We start from the raw sequence: 19,360 nt of genomic DNA, 5'->3' as shown, positions 1-19,360 counted from the left end.
ATCTAGAGCCTTCGGGAACAGCCTCAGGCAATCTAAACAATAAGACACACTTCTTCCTTAAAGGACCATCACAGAATCTTACTGACGTAAGAATACAGTGGCTACCTTGCTCATTTGTACATAAGCTTCTGTGGTCTAAAATTCCCCTGATCTCTCCTGAATTCGTTTCGTGTCTGCATATTTATCGAACGATACGTTGAGGCCGACTTTCAAAGTCTCCTGCCACAAATAACAATCAGTATAAAGCCTACCGCAAACCGTTTCCGTTACATTTGGTATGCTGTACTGCACATATCCACATGAAAATGTTATCACTACTTACAGAATAGACACGATATCCTGAAACAAAAGACTGCTCTCTCGCACGCTCGCACGCTCGCTCGCTCCTAGCCTACGTATACTTATGTTCATGCAACGTGTTAATTCCCGACAATTCGCTGCTAGGGTGACCTGAAATTGCGTCATGGCTGTGATGAATCTCTCACAGACAAATCACTATAGACCGCCTCTGTGGTCTAGTGGTCAGAGTTCCTGGGTTCGATTCCCGGCGCTACCAGATTATCTGAGAAGTAGTGGGTCTGGAACGAAGTCCACTTAGCCTCATGAAGGTAATTTAGGAGCTGTTTCAAGGAAATAGCGGCTCCGGTCTAGAAAACCGAGATTAAGGGCAGTGGGGAACCGTTGTGCTGACCACGTGACACCCTCTATCCGCTAAAGCTGGTACTAACTTCACCGAAAAGCGGCGGTCACTGGGTATAGTTCACTTGCGGACTACAGGCCACGGAGTTTGTTTTGTATGTATACATATACATATATATGCGGATATTGCTTTTAACAATGTTAAGTTCTACAGCAGATAGACATGCAAGTACATGGACTTCAGACTGCTGACCTTGGGGTCACAGGCTAAGGATAAGGTGACTAACTGCTTATGTTCACGTTCCAACACCCTTTACTCTGGAAAATGTTTTTGTTGAACTAAATCTGAACTCTTTAGGGCATGGTAAACATTTCTGAATTACAGCCCATTAATTGGCAGCCAGCTATCTTAACCAACGGAGCTACCGTTGTTCCTAAGTCACATTTATCCTTTTTTAACATCTTGGGTAAGTATTTCATAACATTTTATATCTGGCAACTAGAAGAGGGACTAATATATGCTCATCACATATGACGCAAATTACGTTACATAAAACTTTAGTTCAAAATGCCAGTAAACAACAGGACAGCTCGTGTCAGATGAACAGTGGCACCAGATTCAAGACTAGCACAATAAAACAATCGTACAAAGTAATGTATTACATAAAAACACACGACACTACTGCATCTACCATAAGGAATAAGAAAGCGTACCTCACTTCACATAGTTAAGGAAAGTTTAAAAGTCAACACCCTAATGTAACGACTGGTAAGGTGCATCTGATGTGCCATATCACAGAACTGAGGAACTAGGATAGCTCAGTCAGTATAGCGACTGGCTACGTGCTGGAGGACGGTGGAGTCGAAGTTCGAGTCCCGGTGTGGCAAGAATTTTCACTTCTCCGTAAAGTTCAGAGCGGCTCTGGAGTTTACCCAACTTTCCATACAATGGGTACTAGGAGCTCTTTCCTCGGAGGTGAAGCTTTCCACTAACCTCCAACTAGTACCGAGGTCAAGAAAATGTGGATCTCTATATCCACCCCCCCATACGCCTTCATGGCATAGTGCTTAATTAGTTAAGCACAGGGATAATTTTACCTTGCCTTACCGAAGTGCGGAAGAAATGAAACAAAAACCAACAAAACATACACACAACACATGCATCACGTGTGTACTCATGTAAATCTTAAACACATTGTCACTATTTACACTTACGTTACATTACAGTTACATTGATTGTAATGCCCAGCCACATTTATACAAGTACTTTTCGCTATTTGGCCACATTATGCTTGTTAACAGGGGACTAATATTCTGATAAAATATCTGGCATGACGATTTGGATTATTGATGTTTAAGTATATACACCACCTGAAGTTGATCCAGAAATAAAGTCGAAACATGTAGTGGGTAAGAATAAAAACACTATTAATACAATGTATTTGAGTTTATGGTATAAATAAGCTTATAAAATACAGCGGGATGGTAAAACCAAATATATTTTTGTAGATTGAAAAACTCTTGAAAATTAAATATTTTATAACGAACATATCTTGTACAGTGTATCAACACACGGTCTTCCACCGTTTAGTATGGCAGCTGGGCACCACTATTTCGGAAACATCTGCTGCTTCTGTGTTCAGTGTAGAAAATATTATTCACAATCTTGAGAACCCAAACATAACATGATCATGTATTCAGAAGTGTTTTGTGGGCAGTGAAACTGCTTTATTGCTTTAGAAAGACCGTTATTCTACACAATCTTGGTGCTTCGAGCTGTAACACTAGTCTCCTGCAAAGCCATCCGTAGAATCGAGGCTTCGAAAAAGGCAAACTTTTCCCTGTGCTTAATTAGAAAGCACTATGCCCCACGGGGGAGGGGGTATAGCTCATCCATTCTTGACCCCGGCAATAGATGGAGGTGAGTGATCAGTTTTATGCTAGTGCCGCTTTACCCCCGGTATCCATAGGATAGGAGGCTGGGTGGGCCCAAGAGCCGGTCCGGACACAGCAGAGAAGAGATTAAATTATAGCATTTCATTGACACTAAATCCAGCTTTTATAATAATGTGACGGTTATGCCTATTGCTAGGCAACGGCTTGGTAAACACATTGCCGAAGTACACGCTCAACAATAGGACATCCACTGCTAGGTAACGGACAAATAAACACGTATTCTTGACAACAGAAGACGGTATTTTCCATGGGGTATATGCCGAGGAGTTATAAGAGGGCACAAACAAAAGAACGGAAATAAAATGGACTTTAGTTGCAGTACTGGGTTAGTGTAGTGTGGTCAGAAGTCGAGAGGATCCAGTCGAAGATAGTGACTTGTGAAATGTTGTAACGAGTATGTATAAAGGTACAATAAATACGATCATCAAATCCAAAACATTTCTTATTAGTAACGCAAACCCCGGATATGTGATAATAATTAATATCCACAAAAGATGTCATAGACGCCTTTTTTCAGACATTTATAACTTCACTGTAAAAGGTGAAGCTGTTATTGTAACAGGCCGTGAAGGCCCATAGGATTGTGAGACGTCTAGGCTCCCACATTTTGCCTAAACAACCAGCTCATAGATGGCGGTGAGTTTGTCAGCCTTACGCGCCAGCCGCCCTTTATCCCCAGAAAGATTCGTGGTACTTATTTCTGTTAGAGCTGAGTCGACTCCAGGGCCATAGTGCGGCTGGAAGGATTAGGTCAATTTAAAAAATCCACCTCATCGGGACTCGAACCCCCGACCTATCGGCTTGTAGCTTAGTGCCTCAACCAACTAGACTACCGCATATTCCTGGTTACCGTGACTAATAATAATGTGTTCTGGATTAGATAAAAATTTTATTGAACACTCACAAGTCGTAAATAAAAGTAATTACAACACTCTAAACATTACTGTAACCATCACACACAAATTAGTCTTCAGCGTCTGCTTGCTAGTCGTTGCTTGGTAACGACTCTTATCTGGTTAACACTTCAGCTATTGAATGTCCTTCTGAATTCTCTCACGACTGAATCTCTGACTGGATTTAATTCAAAGTCAAAGTCACACTGCGATTGAAGGTCAGTCAATTAGTGAGTTGTTTAACGACGCTTCCAGTAGCTGGACTACAGATATTCGAAATCATGGATTGTGGAAGTCGAGGTACCAACCCGGACTTTGCCTTAAGGACCGAGTGGAACCGCAAAAGAAATCGCAGTGAAGATAGCTCATGCCCTGGTCGAGAGTCGAAAGGAGCACCTCCCGAATATGAGTCAAGAGAGATCCCGCTACGCCAATCCATCTTGTTAGCTTCATCACCATCCCGAAGCTCATCTTGTTCTTGTTCTTGTCCTTCTTCTTCTTCGCGTACCAAATGAAGTTTCACCCACAGTCAAAGAGCAAACTGAAGAGTGGCAACCACCTCGTTTAACGTGCCTCAAAATATTGTCACGTGTTGGGTATGTCACGCGACAAATAACGTCACGTGTTGGGTATGTCACGCGACAAATAACTTCACGTAGGTCTCGGATTTAGCGAATCTTTATTGGACACTCACACTTACACACCTTACAATTATTATCACTTGCAGTGTCACGTGACTTCTGGCCCAATACTCCAATGCGACATCTCAATTGTCCTTGGCCGTGGTTGGACCTCAACTGTCTCTGGCGGCGGCTATCCCAAGACTGTCTCGTCATCAGTACTTCAATACTCAACACTCAATTTCCGTTCCAGGCCAGGCCCTTTATATAAGGCAGTTGCCCCCATGCTGTTACGTCATCGCGGAAGAGGGGTGTTTAACGAGCGTTGCGTCGTCCACGTCACACTGCTCCCTTCTAAAGGTTGTTCGTCCCGAACAGCCTAACGGTACATCCCCGTTCCTTTTTCTTCCCGTTGCTGTGCTTGCTGTGTCTCCTGTTGTTTCGGCTACTCTTCTTGCAGCGACTATTCTCCGGCCGTTACATCCTCCGCTCCCTTCTTAGGATTGTTCGTCCCGAGCAATTCCATGGTCCAGCGTTCGTCGATCCGTTGTTTCACATTCACTCATCACTCATTCACTCCTCATTCATTCTCGTTGGGAAGACCGGTGCTTCTACGTTACCGGCTCCTCCTCTGTGCTATTCCATTTCTTTCGTTTCGGAGTGGGTCGACCCCTCCACAGTGTCCTCTTTTAATCTACCGGAAATCCAGATGGTTCCCTTCACGCCCTCCGACTCGAGAGCTTGTCCAAGGGCCTCGTGTAATGTCTTCATGCTCCTAGTAATGGGTTCCTTGAAGTTCCGGCTCCTTATCCTTCTGTTGTCGTCCGGGTGCGCTCGACGTCGCTTCCGCAGCTCTTGCCTTTTCTGGGACCTTGCTGTAGCATTGTCCCTGTCCCTGTGTCTCCTACGCCGTGCCACTTCCGCGAGCGGGGTCGTCCTGATTCTCTCAGCGGCCAGTTCTTTCCGCGGTCGACCCTCTTCCTGGGTCTTGTTCGCTCTGAGGATGTCTCTCTTGAGTGGTGCCACTGTTACACGGCGGGACATCTTCTTGTCGTTTTTCTTAGTCTGCCGTGTCAATTTCACATGGCGGCTCGTCCCTCTTCTGGCGATGGCCAGTCCTTTCCTTCGGCACCTACCCTGACACTGGGTCCGTTCATTCATCTGGGGCACGCGGTAGCGTAGTCGGTTGAGGCACTGTGCTACAAGCCGGAAGGTCGCGGGTTCAGGTCCCGATGATATCATTGGATTTTTCCAATTGACCTAATCCTTCCAGCCGCACTCTGGCCGTGGGGTCGAGTCAGCCTCTAACAGAAATGAGTACCGGGAATTAATTAAATAATTTTCGTGGGGAGTAAAGCGCGGTCGGCGCGTAAGGCTGACAACCTTACCGCCATCTTTGAGCCGATTTTCTAGATAATGTGGGACCCTCAACGTCTCACAACCCTATGGGCCTTCACGGCCTGTTACAGGGATAGCTTTACTTTTTTTACTTTTACCGACTATATTTCTGTCTTCGTGGAAATGAATTATTCTCTTATAGACACCTTTCATTAAATATCTAAGAAGCAGTTTAAAAGAAATTAGGGAAAGACCTACAAATTTCCTGATTAGAAGTATCACTAACCAGAGAGAAAGGACAGCATCTGGCCCTGACAATTCTTACAGCCTGTAAAGTCGGCTCCACTGCTTCCTCCCTAGTATTTCGCAGTGACCTCTTTTACAAATAATATAATAAAAGAAAGTAAAGCTATCCATGTAAGAGGCCGTTGAGGCCCATAGGGTTGCGAGACGTTGAGGGTCCCACATTTTCTAGACAATCGGCTCATAGATGGCAGCAAGGTTGTCAGCCCTATGCGCTAGCTGCTCTTTACTACCAAGGAATCTTCCTGGTACTCATTTCTGTTAGAGGCTGAGCCCACCCAAGGACCATAGTGCAGCTGAAAGTATTAGGTAAATTGAAAAAAAAGCCTTATCGGGACTCGAACCCGCGACATTCCGACTTTATGCATAGTGCCTCAACCAACTACGAATACGAATTATGAATCAGCTTCATGCCAAAATCAATGACAAGATAGCTTCAGTAGTGATACCTTCTGCGAGTAATAGATCATGCCTACAACTGCTTTTACCAGCAAATGCCAGTTCGCCATGATTTGGCTCGTACGCACACAAATCTCGCAATCCGCTTCCCAGTCCAGAGCAGCTCATTTAAAAACAACCTATCCCTGCGGCGAATCCTTTATTTAGAAAATAATTCGTTTGTTCTGTGACGCAACATATGCGTATAAATGCATTCATGAGATGCGCGATTGCAAATCGGATATTCCCTATATCGGGAAAACTACGACTGTCACAGGATCTGACAACGCACACGAAGTGAGGCACACGCACAGTGTTCCCCATTCATCCTGCTGACCCTAACGAGCTGCAAGAACATGTCTTCGGCTTCACTCCTACATTGATTCATGAGAACTGGACACTGAGGGCAGCAGACAGCAGCAAGGTCGAGGAATGCTTACTTCTGTGCAGTTCAGACTCTTCTGTCTGAGAATGTAAGAAGATTCTTACATTCTTACATTGTCTCTCCCCTCCACAACAGTCACGCTATGTTTAGGTATTATGAGTGGAGGATTCGCTCCACGCTGTTCTGCCCTGATAGGGGTCAGCGGCTATATTCACCCACTATAGGACGTCAGTGGATATCTTTTACCCTGTGCGGCGGAAAATATGCTTGCATAAGGGACCCACAAAAACTAAATTACTTAGAACAACAATAAAGTAATGTATTGTGGCGTATTGGCTCTATGCAAGAATTGTTGAGCCACAGAGGCCTCGGGGCACGCGCGCAACGTGAGAGTTGCGGTGCGGTGCGATACACCGTTCGGCTCTTCGGGACGAACAGCCTTAAGGAGGGAGCAATGTGGCTTACTGGCTCTATGCAGGAACTGTTGAGCCACAGATGCCTCGGGGCACGCGCGCAACAGGAGAGTTGCCGATTAAATCGGCGCGTTGCTAGGCGACAACTTTGTGAACGCGTGAATAGCGCAACAAAATGTGCGAGTGACGTCACATATCCCCATTCATCCCGTAACTATGCAACGCTCGGTAAACACCCCACCCCGCTAGGCTGTGACGTCACGCAACAGTGATAACCATCACGTAACTGGTTTCTATAAAGTCCGTTCCTGGGCAATAGGCTGTTTTCTGATTGGTCGGTGCGGAAACAGTGTGTGTGCGACGGTGCAATGGATATAAGGTGTATGTAAGTCAGCGATAAAGCTGTATTAGAGTGTAATCAAGAGAGTGCGTGTAACGAAGCTGTCAATAAATCCAATCATCCGAACTAGAATCCGTCATTTCGTCACGCGTACCCCCTACACGTGGCAGTATAATAAAACAAAACACTATTACATCAGACAATCTATCAACACACACACAACTTCGATTACACCCCTGTTTTACACTTTCTACAATTTAACTACCCATAATATACTAACCCTAAATGGCACAAACCAGCACCTTGTATTTCTATCTCAAACACCATTGAAGCAGAAGTTCTAACAATCAACCAGTGACCCGACCACGGGCAAGTACCCACTCGTGCTGAACATAATGAAAATGAAGAACAATGGCGCCATCCCAACTCCTTCCCACAGGCACACTTTGCTCTAGTCCTTCTGTCCTGAGCAACTGCTAGAAACGGTGCCCAAACGGCTTTTCTTCCCAATTCCAAAGCTGCTCGCGCAAAACCCCTAAGGTTGGAAACTTGTTTCACATTTCCTGTCCCACGAGAGAAACTTGACCGGGTCGTTCGACTGGTGCGCAGTCTTCACTAAATACAGCGCAATCGACTGACAAGGAATGCGAGGCGTCAGCCGCGGTTCTGTCTCCTCACCTTCCGGCCAGCCGTCTGGCGTTTAACATAGGTATCCAATCTTACAAAAATCATGCTTAATGTCTAATAAAATGGGCACAATAACGCATTCTTAGCCCTAACACTAGAGGAAAAAAGAGAGAAAGTCAATAAATTTTGGGGGAAGGAGTGACAGACACTAAATTGAAGGGAGGAACAGAAATATTTATAGCTATGAAGGTTCCAGACAGTGCTCGCTCGTTCTTCTGTTATAGCAAAGTATGAGAGAATGACGGTGCCATAGCTCATGCGGTTAATCGCCAGCTTCCCACCGCGGCGGCCTGAGTTCGAGCCCGGGTCAGGTCATATGGGATTTCTGGTCGTCAAAGTGGCACTAGGGCATGTTTTTCCGAGTACTTCGGTTTTCCTGCCAATTCTCATTCTACCGATGGCTCCACAATCATCATCATCTGTCATCTGGGACTGGTACAATAGGCCAGAAGTGGCCGCAGTGCCAAGTGGACCCAATCTCAACATTCGAGGGAGGGTAACGTGTTAGCAAGTTAGGATGTGGATTTTGCTATGAGCAGAGAAGATAACTCGAGCTGGGGCTTCACTTTGTATGATAGTAATTCATTTCGATATTAATGTCGGAATGTGCGTTGGAGTGCAACTTTGATTTAACGTTGGAAGGGCTACATTAGGCTGAAATGCTGACGTTAACACTGAGAAGGCCTCTTGTAAGCATGCAGTGCACCGCAGAAATAGGATACCAGCTCAATATTTGTTCTAAGACTAAAGAAGGCTAAGGTATTAGCCTGTCGCGGGAACTTCCGGATGCAATGGCATCCAGTCCGCCATTACACACACAAAACCTAACGCTAGTCTCTGTGTGTCTATTGCTCTATTTAAAAAAAAATGCTAATTTTCTTAAATTTGAGGAGGGGGCAAGTGGTCGGCTTTACCCTTGGCGAAACAGCCGTAGGGGCCTCTCAACTACGCGATTTTTCATTTTCCTTTCTGCGACAGAATACAATATTGTGGCCCTGAAAGGGGACAGCTTCCTCTCTATCATCTGCATGTGGGTCGGACTGGGCTCCAATTTCCGCCCCCTCCAGCTGATCTAAAAGATCTCGCTCACCAACCAGCTACTTCACGTCACTTCACTCAACTGACAACTGAACACTCTCTCTCACCAATCAACTACGTGTATTTCACGTCACTTCACTTAACTGAACTGCTGACAACTGAACCCTCTCACCACACTTCACTCAACTTAGCTGCTGACAACTTCCACTGCTGAACTCGACTGACTCTGCTCATAACATTTCATCACGAACCACATATAAAATACAGTTTTCATTGCTATAGTCCAATAATACCTCGCCGTTTCATAGAAACGGGTGGTTGTTTATTCGCCTATTGCATAGCAACGACTGTTTACAGAGTCACCATTTAGCAACGGGTCCATATGCCACAATATCTTACAACCCGATTTCGTTTAAACGATGCTCGTCGTTTATCCCTGCCATCAGTAATAGCGACATTACAAACTTTCAAATTGCTGAGGCACAACCATTAGAAGACTTGAACGCATGTACCAATCTTCATAAAACCTAAGACGTATATCGAGCCAACTGAGCCCATTTCAATGGCTTACATCAGAAATCCCATCCATCAGTCATACCAACATTACAATTCTGAGGTAAAACTTTAACATTTCTTGAACACCTGTAGGAAATTTTTACGAAATTTGGTAAGTGCATCGTGCCACCTGAGGCCATCTCAACGGTGTACTTCATAAATCACTCCCATCAGTAATACCAACACTGCAGCCTCCCGAAATGTATTGTTTTGCTAACTTCAATACGCATATACCCTGCCACATGTAGGGGGATACACGTGATGAAAAAACGGGTTCTAGTTCGGATGATTGGATTTAGTAGCACTTCGCTTACAGTCTCTCTTAATTACAATTAATACAGCGCTGTCGTTGATTTACACACTTTGCAATTCACAACTGCACACGCACTAGGATTTTTCATCTTCAGTAGTCATCTCCTGGCAACGGATCTCAACACAGAAACTAGAACTTTAAATCACTGTGAAGTCTTCTTGTCATTTCTTGTCGAATCGCCCTGGAACTTCGGAACTCAACTAAAACTCATCTTAGCTGCAAGTGAGCTCGTGTTATATAGCCGCGGCACGGACAACACAGAAAACACAGTTCTACTACTGACCACGAAGAAAACACTAATCACGTGATAGCTAAGCACTGTTAGAGTGTGATGTCATTGCGACTACGCGGAAATGTATTTGCCGAGCCTTTGCCTAGAAACGGGTTGCATACCCCTTTTCTATTGATGCGTACTGGACCCTGTGTGTTGCAGGACTTGTTTAGCAATGGATTCATGTGTCACAATACCAAAGTTGTCTTTCTTCCCTGCCTTATAAGACACACAGATTGCACTGAAAGGAAAGTAGGCGATTAGATCTTCCTAGAACTTCTTCTAATTTTTAGAGTTCTTTTTATTGTTCCACGTGTGTTTGAAACCTAGACAACTTCTGTTCAAGATGTTTGTAACGGCTGTATATGTCGCAGGACAGGTACTAACTTATTAGATTATTTTTTTTCATTTATTACATTTTTATCTAATAACATTCAACTTGAAAAGCCAGTGGTTTCGTGTCTGTTCCTTTGCTGCAGGAAAGCCACAGCGAATGAAGGAACAGAACCTAAATTCCGTACTGTGTAAGCAGCCAAGTGCAGGACCAGATGAAGACAGAGGATGTAGTGACGTGATCCCTGCTCAGGGCAGGATCGGTGATAGACGAGTATGGACAATGGCGGAATAATGAACAGCAGGGAAAATCGCTTTCTTTCTAGCGAGCTGTATCTTCCCACTTTGCTGTCCTGACAAAGTTTCGTGTATACTAGAACTTGCACTACTACTGTATGTTTTAATGGAGATTCGAACACAGCACTTTGACATAAAGCTAAATCGTACTTCAGCTATTGCAGTAGTCATACTCCTCCCCATTTCAAACAAGGAACAAAAATATTGTCACGGACGGAGCCCAAAAACGAGAATGACTATGCTGGCGAAGACCAGTAACAATTTACTACTGTGCTCTCTACTGCCGCCGTCTTCTCTAAAAAATAAATACCCTGCTTCCTGTTTATGTACAGAACATTTCCTTTAACGTTTCTCTTTTCCCATACCTTCCATCAAACACATAATACATGAGCTGAGATAGCTCAGTCGGCATAGCTACAGGGTACTGGCTGGACGGCCGGAGATCGAATCCCAGCAAGGGCAAGAGACATCTCTCTACTCCAGTGTGTCCTGACGGGCTCTGGGGCTCACTAAATTTCTAATTCAATGGGTACCAGGAGCTTTTTCCCAGGGGTTAAAGCGGCCGGAGCGTGAAGCTAACCACCTACCTGCATCTAGTGCCGAGTCCAAGAATGATGGAACTACGCCCCCTATCCACCATATGTCACAGGACATGTTTACCTTTATTTTTCGCTATGCATTACTATTGCCTCAGTAATCCATGAAATTCTTTTAACTGACGTTCAGTCAATTTGGTTGGCTGTGCCGGGTGCAGTTATTCATCTGAGTGGGGCGGTTGCGGCCTCAGCTGATCCTGTTTAACCATCACGTGATGATATACGGATATGAATACTGGTAGGGCGATAATTGGCAGGAGAAGAGTGAGGGGTTCGGATGAAACCTGCCGCAGTGACACTTTGATCCACCACAAATCCCACAAGTACTGCCCTGGTCTCGGAATGAGAAATCTGAAACTAACCGCTTGAGACATGAACCGGGCGTGATGTAAGTCTCTGGTACAAATGCAAGGATGACATCCATACATAAAAACAACGAGCAATTTTCATACGAACACAAGTCCTGAGTCACGCCTGCTCCCCCCACCCCCCGGAAATGTAAAGTACCAGGAGATTCAAATCGATTGGATTTGCGTGAGGCGAGCGCGAGGGTCAGATTGTAGCTCCTCCAGTGTGCAGGGCACATGACGTCCAATGAGGCTCAGTAAAGGTTCGGCCTCACAGAGCGCTACGCTATGTTTGCTAAGTACGCTACGTACGCTGTGTACACTCTGCGACGGAGCGGGAAAATAGCGTACGTAGCGTACGGAAGTCTGTGTGGTCAGTCACATTGGCAATAAAGGAAGATACAGGGTCCGGCAAATCGACCTCCCGTATTTCAAAAGGCCGTTACAAACAAACAAAGAAAGATACAGAAAAAATACTTTTATTTGTGAACAACAAATACGATGCTATTTTACATTACTTGGTTTTAAAAATTATTTCCGGTAAATGGCGTCCTCCATTGTTCACACATTGACGAAGCCTTTCCCGGAAGTTGTCCATAGTTCTTCGTGTCATTTCCGGTGGAATGGCAGCCACTGCCTGGGTGATTGCCTCCTTAAGTGCTTGCAGGGTTGTGAGGCGATGTTTGTACACTTGCGCCTTTAAGTGTCCCCAAAGAAAAAAATCACAAGGTGATAAATCGGGTGATCTTGGGGGCCAGGCGATGTCTCCTCGCAAAGAGAGAAGACGTCCAGGAAACAACTCTCTCAGAATTGCTAAAGAACGCCGCGAAGTGTGAGCTGTGGCTCCGTCTTGTTGGAACCAGGCTTGTCCCTCTTCATGGTCCCCAACAAACCGGTTTAACTTAGGTCGGAGGAAGGTCTCGATCATGTGACAGTAGCGATTCGAAGTAACCGTTACCGTTAGCCCATTTTCCTCGAAAAAATAAGGACACCACGCACCAAATTCAGCAACGGCGCACCAAACTGTCACACGAGGGCTGTGAAGTGGTTGTTGGTGAAGTTCCTGAGGGTTTTCTGCTGACCAGTAGCGGAAATTTTGTTTATTTACAGTACCTGACAAGTGGAAGTGGGCCTCATCAGATGAAATCAAAACAGCGCCAGAGGGAATGTTCTGAAGAATGTCCTCACACGCAGCTTTGCGAGTTTCAAAATCTCTCTCACTTAATTCTTGGGTAACCATCATTTTGTATGGGTGCATGTGTAGATTTCTGTGCAGGATTCTTCTTACACTCCTATCAGACAATCCCAGGGCAGCTGCATGTTTAAGTGCTGAACGCTTTGGAGATTGCTGGATGGACGCTCTCACACGCGCCACATTTTCCGGCGTTGTTACGGTCCGAGGTCGGCCAGGCGATTTCTTTTTCAGTGCAGAACCTGTTGCTCTAAAGTTTGATACCCAAACGTGAATAGTTTTTCTATCCGGAACAGGATCATGTCGGCCAAGTTCGAACCGAATGCGAAATGCTCGCTGAGTAGTAATCACCGATTCACCATTACGAATATACTCTTCCACAACAAACGCACGATGCTCACCGTGCCACGCCATTGTGACTACTGCAAATGGCACTTATACCTCTATCCATCGATACCCCCTCCGCCGCCGTATCCCCACCACAACTCACACAGCGCCCTCTCCAAATACGGGAGGTCGATTTGCTGGACCCTGTAGTTTTCTGTTCGTATAGCGAACATAGCGTACGTAGCGCTCTGTGGGGCCGAACCTTAACGCCATCATGCACGGAGGGCGTGTGTTCTCTGCTGGCTAACAGAACGTTATCGGTTTCTGAGAAATGTCCATAGCTCGTCTCTGTTAGCCTTTGTGGCAAACCATTAGCATCAGTAAATTTGCCTGCCCACACATTAATGATAAACTTCTGCTGACGTCAGGGTGGAACGAATGAAATGAATACAAAACATATTTGCGCATCACGTAGAGTTAACCCATATGTAAATACACATACATAACACATACCGATATATACACATTTACCAGACAGATTGGTCTAGAAGGAACGCTCTAGAATTATATTAGAGGCGAACTCCGTTCGAATTTCACCTGGGGCGCCTGCTGTCCTCACTAATGTTTGTCGTTTTTTGCTCAGTCCCTTCAAGCAAATGCCATGATGGTACCTTGACTGCGTGACGGATGATTCCTTCCAAATTCTTTCCAATTCATCGCTAATTTATCATCCTACCGTTTGACATTATACTCTAGTGTCTCAATAACGAAAGCGTCGTTAAATAATCAACGAAAAATACTTACATTCATGTACATATTAAACTTCGTGGCTTTTAGTCCGCAAGCGAACTATACCGACGGAGCGACCGCCGCTTGTCAGCGAAGTTAGTGCTAATTTTAGCGCATAGAGGATGTCGCGTGGTCAGCGCAACGAGTCCCCACGGCCGTTAATCTAGGTTTTCTAGACCGGGAGCCGCTACTTTTCCATTCAAGTAGCTCCGTAATTATCCTCTCGAGGCTGAGTGGACCCCGTTCGAGACAAGCTATTTCTAATAAAATCTGGTAGCGCCGGGAATCAAACCCGGGGCCTCTGGATCTGTAGCCAGGACCTCTGACCACTAGACCACAGAGGCAGTCCATATTACACTGTCTGAAACACAATCTTTATTATTACAAATTACATGCAATATCTTAATAGCAGTTGCACGTGTTTCGACGGTGGATATTATCGTACGGATACGAACTGTTTCCTTTTAGCCTACATCACACTCACTACGGCAACACTGCCGTTGAATGAATGTATAAGGGGTGGGCCTTCTCGGCCCTTGCACCGCGACCTACAGTGGTCTATAGTGCTTAGTTACTAAGACAGCGGCCTCCGTAGTCTAGAGGTAACGTTCCCAACTCATGACTCGTAGTACGCGGGTTCAAATACCCGGTGGAGGTCGTCGAATTTTGAAGGGCGGAAAAATTCAGGGAACAAGTCCTCCGGGAGGGACTTTAAGCCGTGGGCCCCGTGTCGTAGCTTTACGGCACGTAAAAGAACCTCATATCTCCTAAGGAGGTCACTGAGCCAAATTGCGGACGTTTCCCGCCCAACAGCAGTCTCTAATACCTCCGGTAGATGGGAGAAGCATTATAGATACCTCTCAGCCAGTAGAGCCGGTCTCGCTGGCTAGGCGGGACTGATGGTAAGTACCAATACCGGTAGGATATAGAGACTGGTAGAAATCATTGAGGGAAGCACAATGGACCAATACAGGTCTAAGTGCATGGGGAAACCCACCCTCTCCAAATAACTAACTAACTAAGTAGTTACTAATATTGTTATTTAAGTCCCCAATCGTTTGGCTTAATTTTAAATTTTAAAATGTATGCACAAAATTTTACAATTATAAAGTTACAAAGTATGTCAAATTTCACAAGTCCCCTTCACAGCAACAATTCTCTTCTCAAGGTTTACTCCTGGGACCGTATCATGCGCTTCGCCCCATGGCCCACGCTTGTCTCATTTGGTCGGTTAATACAACATGATGCTAGTCAACTTCTCCATCTGTAACTATTACCGAAGGAATTAAGAAAGGCTTAACCGCACAATGTTGCAAAAGCAATTGACAGAATGTCCCTCATGCTGAAAAATCAGACGAACTGAGACCCCGTAAAAAGAAGCCGTAACTCGGAGAATTATTCTGCACCCACATTCATATAATTCCTTGCATTCCTATGTCGCATTTACGTATCCTTTCCTTTAAGTTACACAGCGTAAGACTGATACAAATTTTGTTTTGCCCCCTCCCCCCTTCTTTTTTACTCCTACTTTCTACCCCACCATTCCATTTTTCTTTTCTTCACTATATTCCGACTCTTCTGTCTTCATTATTTTCTGTGAGAGCAGGCTGTGTCCCTCCTTTAAATTGTTCTGTCGGATGCTTGTTCGTACTTGTTGGATATAAAATATTTTATGCTTTTCCCCACAGGTCTAAAGATCCATAAAATAGACGAGAAAAAATGTGCTTTTTCCTTATCAGATAGTACGGGGAGTTTCTTTGCAAGGGCGACCGCAGGTGAAACTGTCTCCCCTGCCCCAAGAAGGGCAGAACTGTAACGCATAGCTCGCCACAAGTTTGCATTGTCTGGGAACTCTCTCTACAGTCATGAAGTCTTGCCGCGGAAACGGCCCACACACCTCATTCGCTTCATCTGTGCCCAGACCGACTGAGCTGGATGAAGGGGTAAAGCTTCTGGCGTCTGTTAGGAAGGTGCTCGGTTCAAATCTCGGTCAACACACTTAATATTCAGACTGGGGTTTCCTGTGGTCTTCGTTTGCACCCCCGGAGAAATACGTCAAGACCACATTGTTTCAAATTCATTCATTCACCATCATCCAAATATAAATGGCGTTGCCGGTCACGGTAGCCGAGCGGTCTAAGGCATGCACTGTCTTCGCTAGCTTGGAAACCGGAATCGTGGGTTCGAATCCCACTCAGGGCATGGATGTTTAGCTTGTGTGTGTGCGTTTTTCTGTATTTGTGTGCAGGTAGAGGCCTTGCGACGAGCTCATCACCCGCCCAAGGAGTCCTACCGAATGTGTAAGATCTAGAAAAACCGAAGTGAACGGAGAAGTTCATGGAGGTAGGCCTAGGCCCACTGGGGCTGTAGTGCCAAGTAAAAGAAAAATAAATGGCGTTAGTGACACTTAAACTACAAAAATTACTTTGAAAATGGCAGTAGATTTTCTGTTCTGCTGTACCAACACCTGACGCCAGACTCCACACGCCACATCGGATTCTCGTGAAGCAGCAGTCTCGGCAGCGAAGTAGTAGGCAGGGAAGTTGTGACAGTTACAGACAGCATGGGGAAAAGCAAACACCAAAATCCCGAGGGAATATGTTGTATTGCAGCTGCACTTTTAGTGCATAATAATAACTTTTGAAACTCTGGTACGTGAACTCAAGGACACAATTGTAAAATCAGGCTTGAACCGAATGAAAATTCAGTAGCTACAGTACCTAACGTTGCTATTTAGCCTCGGCATTGAAAGCGTCGATAAACAACTAACAAAAACAAAATTAAGCAAGAAGTTCTGGGAAGAACTAATCACCTCATTTCCTTTCAATGAAATTTGAGTATCTAATACGACAGGTCGAAAGAAAACATTTGTATGCATGCATATTGAATCCAGTAAAACCACAAATTTGGGAGGCTTCAGTGTTGGTATTACTGATGTGAGTGGTTTATGAAATACACTGATGAGATGGCATGATATATGCACACATTTGCATGAACGCTGGTTCGGGCATTCAGGTAATATTAAGGTTACTACCTCGACAATCTGGAAGGCTGCAGCTTTTGTATAAATAATGGCAAAGATTTATGATATACGCTGTTGAGAAGTCCCCAGATGGCATGACACATACTTACCAAGTTTCATGGCGATAGATTCAGGAATTCAAATAATATTAGGGTACTATATAAACAACTGGATAGGCTGTAATGTTGGTACTACTGATGAGACTTATATCTTAAATACACATAGCAATATTCATGACGTTCGGTTCAGGCATTCGAGTAATACTAAGGGTACTACTCAATAACTTGAGAGGCTGCAGTGTTGGTACTACTGATGAGAAAGTTTTATGATGTAAGCCACTGAGATGACCTCACTGGCACGATACGAGTATATACGTAATAGGTTTAATAGAAATTGGTACAAACATTGAAACAATATTAAGGTTTGGCTTCAGCAATTTGAAATGTTGTAATGTTGGCATTACTGCTGAAGGGGATTTATGATGTGCGCCGTCAAATGAGCTCAGGTGGCAAGATATACATACCAAGTTACGTGAAGATTGGTGCAGGAATTGAAGTAACATCTCAGTTATTACCGCAACAATTTTAGAGGCTATAATGTTGATATTTCTGATTGAAGGGACTTATGAAGTATGCGGTTAAGATGGTTTCATGTGGCATGATACAAATACCAAGTTTCACGAAGATTTGTAGAGGCGTTCAAACAATATTAAGGTTTGGTCCAAGAAATCTGAGGGTATTACTGATGGTATTTTATGAATTACATCGTTGAGATGGGCTCAGATGATATGACTTACGTACAAACTTTCATAAAAATTGGTTCAGCCATACTAAAGTTAGTAACGAGGATGCATATGCAGACACACACAGAGCAAGGTGACCTCATAAGCTTACATTTATTTTTTCAAAATTAAGAAAGTAGGCAGATACTAAGTCGGAATAAAATCCGTATCAATGAACAGTTGTGATCCTTAAGAAAATCACGTATTCTATGTAAAGCACGTGGCATGATTGCGTCACACAAGACTTAAATGCGTGTACCCTTCAGGACAGAGATGCACACTGCTCATACGAGAGTTTGCACTCGATTCCAACTGCAGTTCTGGCCTGTCACTTTTAGGGCTGCCGCACACCAACTGCGTCAAGACAAGCATCAAGACATGAGACAAAATACGCAGTCTTGCTTCATTCGTGATTCGTCAGCATCATGACTAAGACCGGTGTGCGGCGGTTTTCGTAATCTCATTCGTTTCAACTGTGCTCCTTTCTTTGCGTCATGTCGCAGATATCGTGTCTTGACGCATGCCGGTGTGCGGCCTACCTAATAGACTTCGCTGTATCAATTTTTGCGTTACTCTCAAACTGGCAAAGCAAAGGGCATTAGTCTGAACGATCTGTAGCTCTATTTCCTTCAGAGGTGCGCGCCTAGAGAAGCATAGAGTTGTGAGTTCATACACCCATTCTGCTTACAGGGAAGCGATACTGTGTTTAATAGAGGCTCGAACTGTGGGTCGTTGCTTTTGACTCCATGCGAACATAACGACAAAGGGACTGCTCTCGTCACGATCAGCACATCGACACACAGACTCGATCTCTGTGTTCAACTTCACTCTATAACTTGTGACTATCGCATGCAAATCAGGTCACATAAAAAGGATAATCGAACGTGTCCAGTGGCGGCTCGTAGCTAAAATTATGGGGTGTGCTGCTCCAGAAAATTTGTAGCCTTTGTTTTAAAATTGTATAAAAGGAAACAAACATGTATAAAAAGAAAATTTATTCAGAAACTTGATAAAATCCTAAAAGAACAAAATCAAACATTTTTTACTTACTTTAACCTAAATTGTTACAGTTCAAGCTTAATCTATTCATTTAAAAATGAAATCCATTCTTTTTAACCTTTATATTATGCTCATTGATTGAGTGTCTGTATGCCTCACTAATTTTCTCCTTAATATTTACGGTTCCTAAAAGTGACAGTGAAACTACATTATCAACGTGCTTCTTTGACTTCTCATGCTTTTCAGTTTTTTCTTTCATTTCGTTTATATTTCTAAAACCATCTTTTGTCCACGTCACATCACCCCGAAACAGCAAATACGGGAAGCAAAACAGTGCATTTTTTACTTCACAGCCGCAAAGCCAACTTTTCCGTTTGTACCATTCAGAATTAAAGCTACGAATATATTTCTTGTTCTTGCTTATGCCTGGCTGAGATATTAGAATATCAGGTGTTAAACGACCTCTTTTCTTAACTGCAACTTTTTCA

General features: G+C 44.3%; 2 protein-coding genes across 3 annotated transcripts in view; both read right to left on the bottom strand.

Moving 5' to 3' along the window:
* Positions 1-19,360, bottom strand: part of LOC111873416 (synaptotagmin-4) — a 229,807-nt gene that overhangs the window by 75,171 nt on the left and 135,276 nt on the right. The window lies entirely within an intron of this gene.
* On the bottom strand, positions 12,187-13,463 carry LOC117283012. The gene is made up of 2 exons (XM_033755086.1): positions 12,762-13,463; positions 12,187-12,340 (listed from the first exon to the last, which is right to left on the bottom strand). Exons 1-2 carry the CDS (start codon positions 13,366-13,368, stop codon positions 12,324-12,326), a joined length of 624 nt encoding a protein of 207 aa, XP_033610977.1. The 5' UTR covers positions 13,369-13,463; the 3' UTR covers positions 12,187-12,323.

The sequence above is a fragment of the Cryptotermes secundus genome, unplaced genomic scaffold (genome assembly GCF_002891405.2).
Source record: "Cryptotermes secundus unplaced genomic scaffold, Csec_1.0 scaffold270, whole genome shotgun sequence".
NCBI lineage: Eukaryota > Metazoa > Arthropoda > Insecta > Blattodea > Kalotermitidae > Cryptotermes > Cryptotermes secundus.
The sequence above is the reverse complement of the archived record's forward strand: the minus strand, read 5'-3'. Positions and strand labels throughout refer to the sequence as shown.

What these genes read in the sequence shown, in the direction of transcription:
- LOC117283012 (XM_033755086.1), bottom strand. Translation starts at nt 13,368, where the DNA reads ATGGCGTGGCACGGTGAGCATCGTGCGTTTGTTGTGGAAGAGTATATT.